Source organism: Eupeodes corollae, chromosome 1 (genome assembly GCF_945859685.1).
Source record: "Eupeodes corollae chromosome 1, idEupCoro1.1, whole genome shotgun sequence".
Lineage (NCBI taxonomy): Eukaryota > Metazoa > Arthropoda > Insecta > Diptera > Syrphidae > Eupeodes > Eupeodes corollae.
The window spans coordinates 212,209,534-212,230,113 of NC_079147.1; the positions used below are offsets into that span (position 1 = coordinate 212,209,534).

At 35.9% G+C, this 20,580-nt stretch overlaps 1 protein-coding gene across 2 annotated transcripts in view; it reads right to left on the minus strand.

The window, feature by feature from the left end:
• Positions 1-212: 212 nt before the first annotated feature.
• LOC129939072 (zinc finger protein Elbow) overlaps positions 213-20,580 on the minus strand; it is a 70,994-nt gene continuing 50,626 nt past the window's right edge. For both annotated transcript variants that reach the window (XM_056046938.1, XM_056046937.1), the window contains one exon: positions 213-2,066. In XM_056046938.1, the coding sequence (XP_055902913.1) occupies positions 666-2,066 (1,401 nt within the window). In that variant the 3' untranslated portion in view covers positions 213-665. The remainder of the gene's footprint in view (positions 2,067-20,580) is intronic.

The following is a 20,580-nucleotide window of genomic DNA, read 5'->3' on the forward strand; positions in this document are numbered from 1 at the left end:
ATTTGGAATGTACGGTCGTGAAAGTTTATTTTTAAGGTATTACAAATTTTTGTTTTTTTTTTTCTTTGTAAATTAAAACACCTAATTTTTATTTTAAAACAACTCAGAATCTTGGTATTCGTACCTTTCAAAAGCTCATGGAAGCCCCTGGCAACCAGTAACAGTTTTTTTTAGGAAACCCTTACCAACAAATAATTTCATAAAATGAGTGATTTTTTATAATTTTATTTCTTTATTTTTTATTTCTTAAAATGTTTACTTTTTATCTATATTTATTTATTTTACAATTTTACAAGTGGGTTTATTTGTGTGTGTGTTTTGTTTTTTTTTTTTGTTTAATTATATAATTTACTTTAATCCATTTTTATTTTATATCACTTGTTCAAAGTTAAAAACATAAATAATGAAAATAATAAAATAACAAAAATGTCTTGAAACATTTTATTTTATGTGTTGTGTATACATAGCTACATATAAGATTTTATTAAATTAAAATTAGAAGAACATAACTGTAAGAAGTATTGAATTTTTACAGCGAAAAAAAAAGGAAAATAAAAATAAAATTGGATGAAAATTCCAAATACAACAAGTTTTATTTTAGAGTGGAATAAAATTCCGCACGTAATTATTTTGGGGTTGACTTCTGGGTTCGGCTATTTGTCGTACTATGGATGAGAGGAGCCCAGGCGCGGATTGCCATATAGTGAGTAGGGGGAGAAGTATTGGGCGAGTGACGGATGCGGTGGCATTGGCATGCCTGCTAGAGACGGTGGTGGTCCTAAAGCAGAGGGAGGTAGCATGGACGGTTTGCTGTACGGATGATACCGGCCCGTCGCTGACAATGGACTCAATGGAGGCGTTGGGTAGGTTCTTTGAAAGAGCGGATGGTTGGGTGGAAATCCTCCGGCTGCAGCTGCGGCTAACATCGATTCGGGCATGGATGCGGTGTGTGTCCGTAGGTGCTGAAATAGCTCGTCTGAGGTGCCAAACCGTTTTCCACAGTAAGCTGCGTCGCCCGCAATCCAACTGCATACATACGGCAGCTGTGAAGCTGCTGTCAAGGCGGCTAACTGGGCGTGGACATATGCAGCGGCAGCTGCTGACTTCGGGCCGGACGGAGATTCACAGTGCGGACAGCCTGCTGGACAGGGTTGCCCAGCTGCCTTGTTTAGAAAATGTGGACTCGATGGGCAGCCTGTGCAATATGGGTCTCGGCAAACTGGTGTCATCATCGCCGAAGGGTCGATGCCTTTGAGACGGGCGTAGTTCAAGTAGGGACTCATAGCTGCAGCCTTGAACATTGGGTGATGGGGAGACATCAGGGCACTAGCCGTCATCAGGTCCATGGGATACCCCAGACCCGGGGGATACCCGGAGTAGTAGGCCTGACCTGCCGTTGACACCTGAGGTTGCATTGATGCCGCATGCAGAGCCTTCATGTACTGGGCCTCCGACACCGATTTCGACACGGGACTGCTCTGAGCTGGGGACACACTGATGTTGTTGTTTCCACCCCCAAAAGATTCCTTGGATGAGGCACGATGTGGACTAGGATTTGGTTGATCGGGGTTCTGGTGTATGCTGGCCGCCGACGAACCCGTCGACGATGCCGATGACAATGTCGATGGAGTCTTGCGTGCTGCTGTATTCGTCGTCGCTGCTGTTCCAGGTGTAGCAATCATTGCTGGTGAGTCTCTTTGTGAAGTGGCACTTTGGTTTGAATCGCATCGCTGTGTTGCTGTGTTACTTTTTGGCGTCTTAACTCTTACACTAGATTGGTTGCCGGCCCCTGCACTACTGCTGCCGTTGTCCAACAAGTCATAACGATTGTTGTTCGACTCATAAGGCTTAAAGCTAGATTTGACTTGTTGATGCTCCGTGGAGCCCGTCGACACCGACGAAGACTGACTTCCTACCGGCGACGTTTTATCCCGACAATCTGCGGATTTATGTGAGGACTTCGTTGACTTTTCGATGTTTGCCAAAAGCTTTGGATTAGGCGTATCGGCTCCAATGGCACTACACGTCTGAGCCAACAAGGCCAGTGGGCTATTTTTGGTGTCCAGCTGCAAAGAAAAAAAAAAACACTTCAATTACATGACGCAAAAAACTTATGAAAAACCGATGAAGAATGGAAAGCTTTGAAGTTTGTGGGGTGAAAATGAATTAATGTTAACCGGAAGAAGGAATTTTTGCGCGCCGCATAAATCTTCCCGCGCCTTTTTTTGGTTTGGATAACTAAGAAAACTTCACACTAAAAGGAGTGAACTTATGGCACATGAATCGACCCGAAGCGTTACATTGGCCAAACAAACATCTGCTTGCCACGACCATTCGCCATCGGCAGCTACTTCGTTCGTCATTAAACAAAAGTACCGACGCCTTTTGAAGTGCCACACACTATACACAGCTCGATGAAAAATTCGGTTTAGTGGCAGACAAGCTGTCATCAAGCAGTCGCTATTAAGACACTTTGGCAGCAGGATCAAAGCAGCCGTAACATTCTAAATGTTACAGCTGTCGTTGCTTCAGCTGTAGCGGTATACGCGTAAACGTTATGGGCTATTTCCTACACATATATTAAGTATTCCATAGATCCGCACATAGCCAAGCATCAGAAGAAGCCCGCAGAAATGAAAGAAGGAAAGTGGTTGCATCAAAACAAATATATGTAAAATGTGGGATGAGGTTGCGATTGAATGAGAGAGATTCTTTGGCGGCATTTTAATGGACGCATGACGAACTTTTCTAAACGATGATCGGATTGTAGCTTGAGTAGCATCGTACGTCGTTCATTTTCGGGTTAAGTATTTATATATGTATTATACAGCATGAGTACTTAATTTTTGTTATTGCGTGTAAAGCACGCAGAGGAACATGCGGATTAAATGGGGTGGTGCTAAATAAATGATTGCTATTTACTTTGGCCAATAATATAAAATATTTTAAATATAAGATGTTTTTTTCTTGAAGCGTACTCGAATGAGTTTTTGACGAGTTCTGAATTTTTAGCCAATCGGAAATGAGAAGTGCACGCAGATTATTTGCTTAGCACGCCTATTTTGGTTTTTCTTGAAAAGTTGATGTTTATTTGACGTTGTATTGAAATTCTGCTAATATTCAATAAATGGAATTTGTAAATATTTTTGAAAATTACGTTGATATTATTCAGCGTGGAATATCACACAAACTGACAGTATTTTGACAGAACCTAATGTCGTTTTAACATTATGAATTGGTCTGTTAGACTATCCAAACTCATGGCTTAACAATCGGCGACGGAAATATCACTTGTGTCTCCTGTCAAAATGATGAAAACGGCTCAGGAATAACATTTCAAAAGCTCAATTTCTAGGGCGAGATTTCACGAAACTCTATCAACAAGATTTTTGGGTTACAGGCACGGAATGGTTTTGATTGCTAAACTTGAGCGATAATTATTGAGTGTTATGCTTTTGCCACGGAACTAAGCAGATTTTTGATTCAACATTATTGGGAAACATTGAAAAAGTATTTTAAAATAGTGTATTTCTTGATGACTCACTGCCCCTGTTGTATTAAAGTTTCGGAAAATGTTCACCGTCTTACAGAAATTTCTGCAGCAGCGAGTGTAAGACTCAATTCTTTCGATAAATCGGAATATTCGCTTACAACCATCGGATTCGTTATCACTTCGCAATAAAGCCTTAGAACAGTTTGAATTGGAGAACAATTTGTAGGAAACTAAGTAAATCAATAATCCAGACAATTCAAGCACTAAAGGCCAATCATCTAAGGAGTTCGTTAGATACAGACTTTTTTCTTACTGAAAAGTTACGCTCAAATCTTTTTCCTTCATTTAGACTGCACTTTCTAAAAAATTTTAACTCCTTTTGTTGTACATTTTTCAGAGATATTAAATTGAAAGAATGTTGAAATAACAGTTTTTTTGATCCATAATTTCACTGCAGAAATAAGGTTCCATCCAAAACAAGACTGCAAGTAATTTTGAATTGCTGTTAGATATTTTCAAACAAGAAGAAAATCAATTCTAAAAATAATTATTTTAAGTAGAAAACAAGATCACTTAACGGAAAACTTAGTTAGAGTTCTTTTTATTCCTCAACCATTTAAGGAAAAATCTACACAAATGCAGACATTTTAAAAAGTTTTATATGTTTGCCACTATTACTTGTGCTATTACCCAATCCGACGAAAATAAGTTAAACGAATGTCGGTAACATGACCTGCACCACCGACATTTCTAAAGTAAATTTTTAGTTAAATGAAAGCAAACAAAAATAAAGAATGGAATATCGTAGATGTTTTGTAGTATGTCAGAAACTGACAGCGTCGATAGGAAAGTTCAGAAATGATAAGGTAGTTTAAGTATCGATAATGTAGTCATCAGCGTTTTTCATAATTAAGTTTTACAAAGAATGCGAAAGATCAGTGGATTGAGTGGACTCACACCGGGAGCAAAATTCTTATAATTTTTTAATCGACATGATTGTTCTAACGCTTATGTGAATTTACACAGAAAATTTATACCCACATTCCTGCCCAACCTCTTAATATGCAAAACACATGCTTCAGATTTATTTATAAGCTGCTGATTACTAGAAATGTTGTTGATGTATTACTAATTTAATCATTTTTGCTATTCAATTGAATCACTTAATTATTGCTTTTGACGATTTCAAAAACAATAAATTCTACATAGGTTTTCATAATTCTTAAGTACTTCTTAGTCAACTAAAGACCAAATATTTATTTTAGGATAGTTAATGCCAAGAAATATGACAAATCCATTTTCCCATAAGGTCGTGGAATATTGCGACAAAATGTACATCTCAGTCTTATAATGTTGGCCTATTATTATTGTTATAACAACCCCCTCTAGTTGTCGGGAACAAAATTAAACAGAAATAAAACTAACTCAAATCCACTCAACAACACAACCATCAAGCAATGTACAAAGGAAGTCTATTAAGTTTAGTGATAAACGATCGCCGCATTGTCGGTGCGGAAACACTTGGAAAATGAAAATTGTTCGACATTAATTTTCCACTATTTTTACTTCTTTTCCCTTTCTCTCTTTCTTTTATCATGAAGACAAAATGTTAGGGGAGTGAAAAGGACGACCTAGAAGGAAAACTTTCAAGCCAGTTATAGAGTTTCAATGCTAAATGCAGCCCAGCAAGTCAAGTCAGCCTGACATGTTGGCAAACAACGCTGAAACTTGTCCCCTGCATATCATACATAAAACACGTCATATACATAACTATAGGTTACAACTTGTATAATGGCCGTTTCCGGTAAGGTGCTGCAAGTGCACCGGAACTTTGTCGTTTCTTCTAAGGATTTTTGCGCATTTATGATAAATGCCTTCTTCTATGTACAGACGAGTCACTCACTCTTACAGTCCCTTCAATTTCAACGCCCGGCAGCGGCCTACCCCTACCCTCTCTTCCCACTGTGAATAAACAGTTTTACTTGTGCAAGCAATAACTGCTTTTTTGTTTGTTTGTTTGCTTTTTCTAGTATAACTTAATTCAATATGCAATTTATGATGGCCATTCCTTTAACGAGGAGAAAAAGACATCATTTACGACAAGTTGGCCAGGAGAAGCCAAAGGGAGGTAAAACGAGGAGAGAGGGTAAGGTATTATAAGGAAAAGGAATCCCCATTGAATGAATCGGTTTCGTTTGTCCCAAGAAACTCATGTTAAATAAATTTATTACTCCGCCATTGACTGCGGCCATAAATAAATTGTAAATTGTTTGTGGTGGTGAAGTTAACTGCTATTCACCTCCATTTTGTTTGTCCAATAATAATTGAATGTATACTCGTATTATACGGATAAGTTTGTATACTCGTATATAACGTAGTAGGTAAGGTAGTTTAGGTTATACGAGTCGGTCGAGGTATTCCAATGAGTAATTGAGTGTCATAATTGGGATTATTTATGGCGAATTCTTGAATCTTGAATCTTTATTGCGATTTGATTGCTTGTTTTTGTTGTTGTTAAAGTATTCAATACCATTAATAGCGGTATAGAGCTTATGACGACGACGACGACGGCGATGTTGATGATGATGACAGTGTCGGAGCCGATAGTATAGTATGGTATGGTATGGTAGTTGCCGCGGAGTAACATCAAAACTGTAATGTCGTTTCGGGCAATATAAATTTATTGGCACTCTATGTCATACCTAGGCACATACATATGTACATATCTGCATGTTAATATACAGGTACCTAACCTATACGAATTGAAATGCGGTCTGTCAATAATTTTTTTAATGAGTTGACTTCGTTGTCGATGGTGCGTCGCATCGGTTGTCGTTGTCGGCACTGTAGAGCGATGGTTGCAGTGTCGATGTTATGTTGTCAGTTGTTGGCGCTATTTTGCAAAACTTGTCCAAGACGTCCAACTTATACAAGACGTTAAAAAGTTAATGACTTTCTCAATTTGATATTACGTTTTTCTTTGTCGCCAGTGACGGACAATTCAATTGGAATTTTTATTTTATTTGGCAATAAAAAATTTGCAGTAAATATGTAAAAGGTATGACAGATCGTTAAAGAAAATTAATTTCAAATTTTAAGCATTTTATGTACAATGAAAGTCCGGGGGGAGTTACTAGTAAAGTCAAACAGTGAGAATCATTATTTAAAATTTGAAAGGGACAGAAGAAGCGAAGTACCTATGACCATATCATCATTTGATGGCGACCATTTTGGATTTGTCGGTAAACAACTGTCATTGTAATTTTTTATTAGTGTCAAAGTATCTTCTGTCAAATATGATCATATCTTCTTAATGATATTGAGTTGAGACATTTTAGTTTGCATTCTTAGTACACAGCTTCAAACAAATAGCAACTTAGACACTACCGTATATCAAAAAGCTATGGCATTACTTCTTTTGTATGACAGCTTTAACGACAAATAAAGATATCACCGCATTGACCAAAATAAAACATCGTTCCGAGTGACACACACTAAATGAAGCAATAAACATCAAAAAATATGAACATAGGGTAGGACAGTCGGTAACACACAAAGACGAAATATTGTTCAGAAATTACTGCGGAAATAAATCTTTTATGGCCAATATAAGAACACAAACAGATCCCTTTGAAGTTCAATTCGTAATAATTGTAGTTCTTATGAAAGATAAGAATCAATATGATTACTGAGGTGACTCACATCAATATTGATTGAATGAATTTGTAAAGTTTTAAAACATCTTCAGCTGAGTGCAAAATAGAAGGAGATTTCAATAATACAATAATTGTTCCTATTTTTAAAACTGGGAATATAAATTAACCAAGAAACTTCAGAGACATATCCTTAATGAATTGTGTTGCATTATTATGAGAATCCTTAACTAGAGAATCGGTTGAGAACATGATATCTGGCCAGAAGAAGAACTCAATGGTCAAAAAGCAATCCTTAAAACGAGTGCTCTATATCGGCTAGCTATGATATGTTCCTTCTGGTGGATGATTGCATTGTTTTACATCAGATAATAACTCGCCTGGAAACAAATGGAAACTAAGGGGTTAGAAGTTAAACTATCTTTTAGATAGGTTCGGATTGCATGGACCAGATGAGATCGAAACTTGTCAAGGTAAATAGATTAAAAAGAAAGCTTTGATCTAATGGGGAAGCATTATGACTGCAGCATGGCAGATCGGGTAGTTGGTGATTGTCTAAAACTTGGTTTAGGCCAGGAATGCCACTTTCTTGCTATGTCGAAGTTCTTGCTTTACCTCCTTGTGTTGGCCCCTCAGCAATGATTTGTGTATCCCAAAATATAGCAAAAATTGCAAGGGCGAAGTTTCCTGACTCTTCAGGATAGGTTACGGAGATTAGCACCCTTCGTAACTGAACACCATCCCGCTACAGAAACCGAAATTACGATTCGGATATATAATGATAACTCGTTGACGACTTTTGGTTATTGTACCCGGACAAAGATTGGTTTCTGGAATGTGAGGACGCTTCTGGACGCAGGAAGTGAAGGTCGGTACAATGACAGATTCCTCCAATTAGAGTGAGAATTCTTAGGTTTAAGCGAAATGCGATGGTTGAGATCGGGCAAATACAAGTCACCGACACGTAACACTGTACTGCCCTACTCGGGTCATGTTCCAGGAAACGCTCGAGAAGCTGGAGTTGTGTTACTCCTTACAAAAACGGCAACCAGAAGACTTATTTCGCGGGTGATGAAGCGAAAGAATTCTTTTATAGTCAACGAGGATTTGCCTACAACAACACTCCAAGCGGAGATATAATTTTGGTTATGGGAGACCTCAATACTAAGGTTGGCAGTAATAACAACGGGCTAAGGGGATGGGTGCTCACGGAGTCGGCAATTGCAATGATAATGGTGAGAGGTTAATTGACTTCTGCAACGCCAATAGCCTTGTGATTGGTGGCACTATGTTTGAACACAAACTCTGTCATAAAATTAGCTGGGTTTCGACTTACAGGCAAGCGTCTGCCAACCAAATGGATCACTTCGTCATTAGTCGACGCTTTGGAAGCAGTCTCTTGGATGTACGAAACAGGAGAGGCGCCGATATGGGACTTGCCGTGACCACCACTTAATAATAGCTACCCTTAGATTGTGTAGAGCTACATTTTGAAAACCGAACGGAACAACACGAGCCCCCAAATTCATAATCGCCAGACTAAAAGTCAACAATTTAGAGACCACCTGTCACACGAAATGAGAACAATCAACAGCACAGTACATGACGACATCAAACACCATTGGAATGCTGTGGAAAACATTTTCATTTCAGGTGCTGACAGAATAGTCGGTCGGAAAAAAGGAAGCAGAATTCCGCGCTGGATCCTCCTGTATTGATCATCGCCCTGAGGATCATAATTGAACAGTGCGTTAATTCGAGAAAACCTTTGATAGCGGTAACAGGGAGTATATCTGGTGAGCTTTGCGGAGCAGAGGCATCCGAGAAAAACTGATTGCTATTTTTAAAGAAACATATGATGGATCCATATGTCACGTTCTGGACGATGGTCTGTTGTCAAATAATTTTGAAATCCGTAGTCGAGTCAGACAGGGCTGTATTCTGTCGCCAATATTGCTTTTGTTGGTGATAAGCGATGTACTGCACTCAGCTTTGTCAGGTAGCGGAGGGATCTAATGGACTTTGACATCCGATTTAGACAACTTGGATTACGCGGACGATGTTTGCTTACTCTCTCATAGGATCATGGATCTCCATCAAATGTCAACAAGTGCGGAGAGCGAAGCAAAATTTGTGGGGCTGAAACTTAATTCCCACAAAACAAAAATGATTAGCCTCGGAACCCGACCATCCTCTTAAATAAATATTTTCTCGCAACCGGTGGAAAAAGTGCAGAGCCTTGAATACCTTGGATGTATCGTTTCCATCGAAGGCAAAACTAAAAAAGAAGTGATTTGCCACATCGGAAAAGCAGAAGCGGCGTTCGGTATGCTTCTAAAAATTTGAAGGAATAACTCTTTCAGCTTAAGACCAAAGCTACGACTGTTTCGCACATATGTCGAATTTGTGCTTCTTTATGGATGCAGCACTTGGAAAAATACTTCAGCCCTAATAAGAAAGCTGCAACATTCATGAATAGATGTCTTCGTAACATCTTAAGGATTTTCTGGACAAAACCGCATATCAAATAAGGTCCTTCATAAAAGGACAGGTCAGGAACCTATATTTGGCAATGGATTGAACATTCGCTTCGAAAAGGTAACTACTGCATTGCAGGCCAAGCAATGCAGTGGAATCCGTTAACACAAGAAGGACGAAGAGCTGGACGACCGTCAAGCATATGGAGCAGGACAGTCGGACAGAATCAGCGTCACTAGGCAAAAGTTGGAAGGAGTTGAAACACATCTCCGGAAACCGTACACGATGGCACTTAAGCCTAGTGGAGGCCCTTTGCCTCTTAAGGGGTCCCTAACGGACTTAACAGGTCTGAGGACCTTAGTAAGTAAATAAGTATCGATAAGCAGAAGACAAGTGTAATAACATCTTTTTTAATAATGGGGAACAGTCTACATCACCTGCGACAGCTTCGAAAAGAGCAAAATAACTTGGATTTTTAAGGCAAAATGTGACTTAGTTAATATAAACTAAAAGGTTTGAGCAAAACGAAACTTCCATCATTTCTTAGACAGATGTTTAGGAGAATTCCGTTTGCATGTCTTTTGGAAAATTATAGCTTGACAAACGATGAAGTTATCCGTTTACTAAATGGAGAAAACTGTCATAATTTTGAGAGCCTAAACAATTACATCACTTTCACGTTACCAAACATAAATAAACTAGAGATTGAATTCAACCAATAAAAGTTTTCTTAACAATGCATCATCAAATTGTATTGAATTGTTAAAATTAATGTTTAAATTTTTATCGTAAGTTTTTAATTTTGAATATAATAATGGAATTCAAAATTAAATTTGAAAAATTGTAAGGATTTTATGATCATCCTGGAAATACTGACATTTTTCTTCTACTACAATTCTTTAAGTTAAACAATTTGAAGTGGTCAAAGCTTTACACACAAATCCACACTTTTGATGTAAATGTAAAGGAAATGACCCATACCTAGTTAATAATTTAATAAGAGGCTTTCAACCTTTGAGATGATTTTAAATTGGAAATTATTTTGAGCTTAATCCAACAAAACTTATTACCGTGAATGTGTCATTATTTTTGCAAACAGTGTCAAATGTCAGTGTACTTTGACCATTACATTGTTAAAAATGAAAAATGGTTGTGGAAATACTTCAAGCATATCCATAGTCCTCTAAAGGAGAGTATAGCCATTTTTGGTCTACTAACCACCCTACCTCATCAAAGTTGATTTGGTTTTTGTTCGACTAGTCTCGAAGACAAGTTATGGAGACCAAGTATAACAATCGTTTTGTTATGCTTAATTGTTTGATCTTTCATCTTCACTTCGATGGAATTTTTAAATTGTTCCAATAAACACAAGTTTACACCTGAGCTATGTCTACTCTTCATGTATGTACTTCAAGCCATATTTAGGATCAATTTGTTTCAATCTTTTTCTTAAAACCTGTAATTGTCTTGAACGATGGACGTGAACGTGGATACGACTATCAACTCTCTGTCTTCATAGTCCCATCACACCATCATCGTCTTCATCTCCATCTTCAACCTCGTCATCATAGTTGTTGTAAGCTGTCTTCAAGGTGTTATTTAAACGCTTCTTTCCAAACCTGTCAACAATTTGATTTGAAGATGAAGCATAATATCTACGTGCGTCGCCAATATAGAGAGACCCCATCAAGACTACAAAGACCGTTGCAAATGGAAAAAAAGCAGCGACAACAACAAAAAGGAAATAATAAGAAAGACTTTATGATTAGCGTGGTCATAATAAAAATGGGTGCTAATGATCTTCTGCTATACCTACGTCCGTCAGCGTCCTCGTCTCGACGTCGTAGTTATCGCAGTTGGTTGTCCGAGAAGTCAAGACTCAAATAGAAAATTATCGTGTCCATGGCTGTTATTATCATCATTTTGCCGCTTGAACAAAATAAAAACTACATACCTCAATCCATCCGAATAACAACATTTCTAACACGTAGGTTATAATATGCATTTAATTATACCTTTAACTAATACCACGTAGGCCGTAAACTATTGCAATCTATAAAGCCTGACCAACGAGTTCTCTATACCATATATGTAGGTATAGGTCTACGAGTATAGGTTAGGTATATTATATAGGTACCTCTAGCTAACTTCTACGAGGTGCGCATTGTAAATTAGCTTTAATGGGATTTCGAAATTGCTGTTAATTATTATTGGTAACACAACTTAAGTGTTTGGCGTTTTTTCGATTTGGTCAAAACAGCAAAGCAAATATACATACATATTGGGGGAGACCTCTGCCTTCAGGGTATATGCACGAGGAGTATGTACCTATTTTGGTGGCGACTTCTACGCGGCCGAAGTGAATAATTTCACTTCAATTAGCATCAAGTATTGGACATATTGATCGTGCTAGCTTAGGAAGTGGGCAGTTTGTTGGTCAAATGTTAGATATGTTTAAATTATCAAGGTCCGTAGCCGACACATTTGTTCAAAGGTGTAGTCAACAATTTGAAACAAACAAATATTTTACTTCGTCATATTAACAGGAATTCTCCAAAATTATGTGCCGTTTCGGAAACTTTTTTTTTCACTTCATTCACTTACTATAATATTTTTGAGGAATGCCAAAACTCCAAAATTTTCATTTGACGGGTAGGCCATGACCTTACTAAACTTTTTGAAATATTGGAAGAATAAGTAATCTAACTATTTTCAGCTGCCAAAAATCTCGATTGATACCAAAAACACTTAATTCTTGCACTCGTAATTGGTGATCATTTCTCTTAATATTGACTAAGCACCATGAGAACCGTTTTGAATCAACAGAAGAGTTAGTACCGAAGCGAAGAAGCAATTGAAGGCTAAACCGAAAGACGACTCACTTGAAACATGTTTTGGAAATAGGAAAAAACTTTAAAATATATCGAATGTGAGGGGGTTGGGGGGGGGGTTGGAAGGACTAAACTGAATTAAATTGATCTACAACAATCAGTAAAAAGTTAAACCCTTTTTAAAATATTTTAAGAAATATTTTTTAGTTTATTGAAACAAAAACATTTCTGCCTTTAAACAATAAAAGGTGCTTGTAACGGTTTTATTTAAAAAAATAGAACTTATTTCGAATTTCAAGAATTGAAGAAGGATCACTCAGTAAGGCGTAGATTCGGTGATTGCCGTTGATCACAATTTTCAGAAGAGAATATTGTTTAGTGCTAAAGGTTGCTCTCAGTTTACGTCAATAAACAAAACTGACGTATTTGAAGTGACATCTACAAAAATTGAGAGTTTGGTGTTTTTTTATGGTTGCTCCGAACTTTTTTAAAAACGATGCTGGTCAGAAGATTACAGTCAATGGCGACCGCTTTAGAGCCATGATTACTAATTTTGTTGTTCATTAACTGATACACTGTCACAACTTATACATTAAAAAAAGAAGTTTGGTAACGTCATATTTTCACTTTAAGGACCTGTAAATTCCCTTCCAAGACCTTGCAATTTAAAGCCTCTTGACTATTTTCTGTGATGATAAGTAAAGTCGATGAACTTCGCTGATAAGCTTAAAGTAATTCAACACTTGGAAGACAACATTTTCCGAGTTATTGTTAAAATCTGGCTACAAGTGCTTAAAAATGTCATCACAAATTGTAACTCTAGATTAGACTACATCCGATCCAGCCTTGAGGGCACTCTCAGGCGATTATTTTTCTAAAAAAAATAAATTGGGTGGCGAAATAGTCCGTTGAAAATTAAGGCCTAGTGACTTACAACTCTAAACCATTCTTGTGTATCAAGGATGGAGGGGACCTACAGCCGGATCGGAATGGCTTATTTGAGAAAGCACTTCTCATGACAAATTTTGAAGAATTTGTCAATTCTTCAGAAGAAGCAGTACCCGAGAAAAGAACTTTAGATGGCATTGGCAGGGATCGAACCTAAGACCTCTCTACTAATAAAGTAAAATTTCATGACAATTTAAGAAATCCATCCTTAATCTTCTTCATTTCAAAGTTCTTTGCCTCTAAGAAACACCCATTAATTTGTCTAGCTCTGTTTAACAATTGTTCTTCTTTAAGCTCACGTTTAGGACTCGAGCACAATGTTACAGTCAGATGTTTAAATTTAATTCAAGAAAGCAAAACCTGGAAAATAATAAAGATTTGATAGTCTTAAGAAAATACAGAAGAGTATTCAAACCCCCATAAAACCCTGTATTTTTTGTCGATTTGCTGTTTGTTTGTTTAAATTGTTGTTTATAGGAATTATTGGTGAATTAACTTTGGATAAACGACGTTTTATCTCTCAAGAATCGGACTGACAAGCCGCGCTAAAACACCAGTCATGGCGGCCCTGTGTCATTGTCGTCGTCACTTTTGTTTGCAAAGGCTTTGTGTTGTCATACCAAGAAAAAAACAACAACAAAAATTCAAAGCTTTGTGTGCAATCAAATAATAAAATCTTCTTTTGGGTGTTTATTTTTTTATTTGATGACTTTTTAAAGTTTCGCTTGACTTTTATGGATTTTTTAAATTAACATGACTTTTAAGTTCGATATCGTCGTCGTCGTCGTCGTCGTAGCTGTCTTCATGAAACATTCTTTAAAAGCTATCATCACTTAGTTAATTGACCATTTATGATGAGAGAGGTAGTATGTATATGTATAAGTCGAGTATGTAACTTAGGTGTGCCATATTGAATGCACAAACGACTAGCCACTAAAATAGAGTCCATGTTGTTTATGCTATGCATGTTTTAATGACACATCATTTATATAAATTTTTATTGGAGTTGTTATTATTTGTTGGGCGTTATACTAATGCTCGTTATGGTACTATGATTACAGCTGTGTTGTTTTTCAAATCTAAATTGGGGGAAATAGTTGGGAGGGTGGAGGGGTAAGCTTAATTGTGTGCAAATTACTTTGTTATCCCCGTTTGGGAGTGAGTTCTTTTAACATTAATTTAATGACTTGATTTCTAAGCGAGCGAGAAGACTGATGTAAACATAATAAATCATCGCTTTAAGAGACGTTTAGTTAGTTTATCAATTTAAGTACGAAAGACATTAAGTAAACACGATGTTTGTACATTCAATTATTAATTTATAGAGAATAGTGTGGATTTTGATTGAATAAGAAGTATCATTAATTTTACTATAAATCTCAAGGCAAAAAATATCAACAAATTGCATCAGAAGTTCATATTTTAAGAAAGAGACAGTTTTATTATTATCGATTAACTCGTAATTTTTAACACACAAAAGTTTTTACGAAACTAGTTTTACTTTAATAAAAAATAAGGACATCCTTATTATCAGAATTCAGTACATTTTGTTGTGACAATTTAAATTATTTGACGCTGACATTGTGGAGTTCGGCAAACGGAAGTTGAACGAATGCGGGTAACATGGTTTGCACCACTGATATTTTTCTCAACTTTTCTGGAACCGAAACTCTTTTGCACTGAATACAATTTCTATTTGTAGTGCATCGAAAACTGACAGCGTCGAAGGCAAGTGCAGAAATGATAGGGTAGTTTAAACAATCGATAATACCCATATTTTTGGCATTCTATAAATAGTAAAGTAGAAAATTCCCAAAAAAAACCATCGGCAGTAGCCAGATTTGTATATATAAAATTGGTACAACTAAAAGCAGACCTGTCAGAATCATTATATAAAAAAGCAGACCTGTCAGAATCATAATATAAAAAAAACAAAAATAAAAGAAAGTTTTGGGAAAATCAAAAGTTTAAATTAACTTCAGCAAAAAATAAAACAAACTTAAATTTTTAAGAAGAAATGGTAAGAAAACATCTGGAAATTGAGATTCAACAAAAAAAGGGTATTAACAATTGCAGATTTGACATTTGTTCGTAGACTACTACATTAACAATTGGTGTTAAAGCGAGTTTGAAGCTCGTCTCAATTCTTTATATTCTTTATATAAGTGAATCGAGTTGAAATGAGCTCGATTCGACTCGATTTCGGTCAAAGATTGGAGTCCAGTCAAAATGTTACAGAAAAACCTGTGTAGAGGAGGTGGTTTTACAGATAATGCATTATGGTCTGTTTATTTGCATATTTGTGTAGAAAATATATATTTTTTTTAAATCAAATTAAAAAAAAATGTAGCATATTCTTATATGATGCTCAACTATTCAGTTCTCATTGTTTAACACGAACAAACTATCTCACTTGCACTTCATAAGAAACATCGAAACACCATTTGCATTTTAGAAATTGCTGTCAAACTAAATCATTTTTAAATCTTGTGCGGTGGAAACACCAAAAAGATTTAGTTGATTTGAAATGAGATAAGCCTTTGGTGGAAACATAGCCAAACTTTATTATCTTTTCTATTGTTTTCTCTTGCCCAGTTAGTCCATTTTCATTAACAAACATAAATGATATCAACAGTAACAGATTGATTTGTTTCCCCAACAGAAAACACATGATTTCAAAAGCACAACTACTCAACGAACACAGCCATCGAGATACAAATGCAATATCAATCGTGCCAACGTTTGAGAGCTACATCACATAAGATCCATTCGAGACTCGTATAAATATCAAAAGCCCATCCGTAGTAAGATTCTACTTCAACTTTTATCGGTAGTATCCATACTGCCGATATTGTTTTTGTTATTCGTCTAAAATTCTATTTACTATTGATAGATTTTCCAACAAAACACGGGTTTTGTTGTTCATCCGCCGAATTTCATAATTAAGTTTAAAACAAATAGGAAAGGTCAGTGGAATGAGTTGTCTCAAAAGGAGCCAAGTTTTTTGGAATTCTGTAAAAATATTCTTTGAATTTAGAGGAATTAAAAATAGGACACACACATTATTTTCTTGACGGGTGTTGCCATACAACATCATTTTTTTTTAAAATGATAATAAAATTTTCATATTGAGCATTTTTTTTATCATTTCAAGCCTTGGTAAGATAATTTAGTTTAGTTGATTTATGACATTGAAAGTAAAAAGGTTTACCTTTTTGATTGGTGTGGTATTTCAGCACTATTAATTATCACAAACAAATAGAATTAAACATAACTAGGCTTTTTACTATGATGCTGAGTTATTAGTTGCGTGTGTCGAAAATTCCAAACAAACTAGAGGGACCCATGGTTCGATGGAGAATGTGAAGCAGCTAGGAAAAAACTGTCCACGTTGAATTGCAAAACACAAACCAGTGGGAATAAAAACACGAAGCTGTTTTTTTCGTTTGCAAATTATCTTATCTTAAATTTTGTTGGTATTTTTTTAATATTTTTTTTTTTAAACGTCGGGTACAGAATTTCTCCACAGAAATTTTATTTTGAGTTTTAAATTTAAAAATTGTTCAAATTTTGTCAGGGTAATGCAATAAAAAATGTTTGAACTTTTGAAATTAATTTTTAGGGGGAAGGGATTTTTGAACCAAACAGGGGTAAGAGCACTTAACTAGCATAAAATGAGCCCTAAATTACCCCATCATTAGATTTTTAAAATTTTGTTTGGTTTAGAAAGTCTCCAAAAATATCAACTTTGCGACTAATTTTAGGCTTGACGTCAAGCTGGAAACACCACAAGTTTGAGGGGCAAGGGATTTTTGAACCAAGTCGGGATTAGAGGAGTAAATTAGCCCAAAAAGAGCCCTAAATCACCCCATTATTAGTTTTTTTAAATGTTGTTTGGTTTAGAGAGTCTCCAAAAACTTCAACTTTGCGACTAATTTTAGGTGGTATGGGTAATTTGGAGTTTCACTAACTTAGGAGCCCAAAAAGAGCACTAAGTTCCCTCATAACTTGACGTCAAGCTGGGAACACCACAAGTTTAAGAGGGAAGGGATTTTTGAATCAAGTCGGGATTAGAGCACTAAATTAGCCTAAAAAGAGCCTTAAATCACCCCATCATTAGAATTTCGATTGTGGTGTTTGCAGCTTTACGGACATTTAATCTGAAAGTAATTATCACTAAATCGAAGGTAGTGATTTTTCACAACAAAACAGGACGATATTCAAGGGAAGAAAAATGAAAATGCTAAAATGTAGAATCGAGGTCGTGAGGGAGTATAAACAAAAGGCCATCGCTATTTCTCCAAAAACATTTGAAAGCAAAGCTAATAGAAGCAAACAAACTACTAACTGTAATTAGAAAGGCGACATAAGCATTACATATATTGCCCCAAACACAAAGTTTAAACTTCTTAATTATTACATAAACATTATCGTTGGACATCTCCTTATCGGGAATCCCAATGTTTTGAAGAGTTGGACTCGATTTGGTCTTGAGCATAACATCCAGTTACTAGAATCGGGCATGACGGATTACAAAACTTTATGTTCTTTTTTATGTCGAAAAATTGAAACAACCTTTTTTCCAAAATGTCCAGAGTCCGCCCAACAAAGTGAGTCCTGAATTCTACATAGACGATAAAGTGGCAAAAACGTCCTCAACAATTTAATTAAGTCAATTCTTGATGGTGAAAATTTGACAGCATACAATTTCGACCACATGGAAAGAGCGCTTGAACAATGCATAGTGCGCAAAACTTAATAACGTAAGGTCGTCATATAACATAACAGGAACTGAATTTTTAGAGTCACAAAATACTTAAATGACTTGATATGACATCTTAAGACTTATTCTTGTTGCAAAACTTTTTTTATCGAGTTATCATTGCAAAGAAGAAAAAATATATAGCAACTTTTGTAGCAATCTTCGATCTAAAATAAAATTACTAATTTCCTTGAAATTTCGATACAGAGACTATTATTTTCCCAAAATTGGTAACACTACATTTACTCAAACAAAAATAGAAAAGTCTTTGAATCTCATAAAACACAAAAGAAAATAAAGAAAGCAATTTTACCAAGTGAAAGAAAAAATGATAAATGTCGTTAAATTTACATAAAATAAGTTGAAATCATGTTTCATATTTTTTTTTGTTTTCAAAACTTATAGCTTTCTCCATTTCCTTTGCACTTCAACAAAATTTTCAAACTATAACCTTTTTTGAAATGTATATTCATGTTCTTTTTTTGAAGTTTTTATTGGGTTTCGTAGTCATCATTATGGTATCTGCATCATCCTTTGCACTTAATTCGCTTAAGATAAATTTTATTACGTTCTCCTTCGCATATAATGCGGTGTAAATAATAATAAATGTGCACAGAAAGCGGTTTTTATTACTTATTTATACACTAAGAAAAAGATGTTAAAAGTATGTTCTTTGAAATCTATACAAATTTAAGTTTTTGTCAGAAAAGGTTTTTTCAAAACATTGCAATCACGAAAATGTCCTTAAGACTACGACGACTTAAAAGTCCTTAACCACAAACTTACACGAAATCCTTTTTCAATTAAAGTTTAAAGTAACGAAAAATTGATGCATAATTTTCTGTTAGTGTAGTTTTATTGTACATGTAAAATTTACAATCCAATAAGGACACCAGTTTTCGCCTTTCCTTGAGCTCCAGAGCTCTCAAGCACGATAAAAAAGATGTTTATGAAGGTTTAAAAACTTTTCGTAGTAAAAACATGAATATCTATCCATCTCTGTTTGTATATTTCTTTTTCTCAAGGGATGGACATCTTATCACGCAATCCCAATCCCTGAAGAGAACATCAAATTGTGTCCCTTAAAATCATTTCCTTCGGGTTATAAAATAAGAACAGCAAAAATAAGGACATTAGATAAAAGGGTGAGCTTTTATTTAAAATTAAAATGAAACGAAACAACTAAAAAAAAGTAATGTATTCCCCAAGTTAACCTGGAGGCGGTAATGCCGCGCATATCATACAACAGTTTGTAGGAAAGTCTATAAATCTGGATGAATGTGCTATGTGCCCTTAATAGTTTGAAAGAGCCTGTCTGTGTTTTTTTTTTCAGTTCTTCATTTTTATTGCGGCTAGATAGCAATTTATGATTTCGCTAATGTATATTTTTATGATTTTTATGTGAATGTGATGTGGCATGGGGGGCCTAGGTGAAGGTAATATAATAATAAGGTTTTCATTCTTCCATACTCTGCCTCTCTCTCTATCTCCCTTACTCTTGTTTTGGTCGCCCTTCCATAAGTTGGTTGGTCTTATTATCCAAATGTTATGGTAGTTTATTTTATCGCGACCGGCATTTTCAAAAAGTTTATTATTTATGGGGCAATAATTTTTGTTGCAAAATAAATTTGCTGGTTTTATTATATTCCTCTGTTGAGTTGGAGTATAAACGAGTATGTATGCGATTATAAAGAGGGTCGTTGAATTGTGGACGAAATTGCAAATTGCCATAAAGTTGGCTCAAGATGGATATATACACTTCTAGTGATAAAGACCATACGGCAGGGCACACATCTATTTATAATTTGACGAATTACAGTAATAATAAGTTATAGAGGCTCGATGATATGGGAGATAAGGATTCGCTTTAAGGCCTTCTGCACACGAAGAACCTCAAGCTCTAAGTAAGCTAGTGACATTTCATTATACTTTGTGCGTTTGATATCTTTGACCTTGATTAAGTGGACACTTCTTTCTATTACAAAAATGGCGATTCTGCTACAGCCACATGTCGCAAGACATTGAAGAAATTCGAAGAGACTGGATAGGTTACAGATATTGTAGGGCCAGTGCATCATCGTACCACTGAAAATATCGCTGCTGTAAGTAAAAGTGATGCAGAAGACCCGAATATGTTGATTTATCGTCGTTCTCAGAAATGTAGGACTGTGTATCGTATGACGTATTTTGCATTTAGATCTAAACCTACAACCACATAGAGCCGTCGCATCGTCGTAGATTCATCGCATGTGTGCTTAAACAACAGGCCCAGTCGGTGATTTTTCGAACAAAGTTTTCTTCAGTGACGAAGCACACTTCTTACTCTGTGGGTATGTTAATAAACAAAATTGTCGTATTTGGGTTTCTGAAAATCCTCCAGTAATTAAAGAAAGGCAATTACTTTCACTAAAAGTC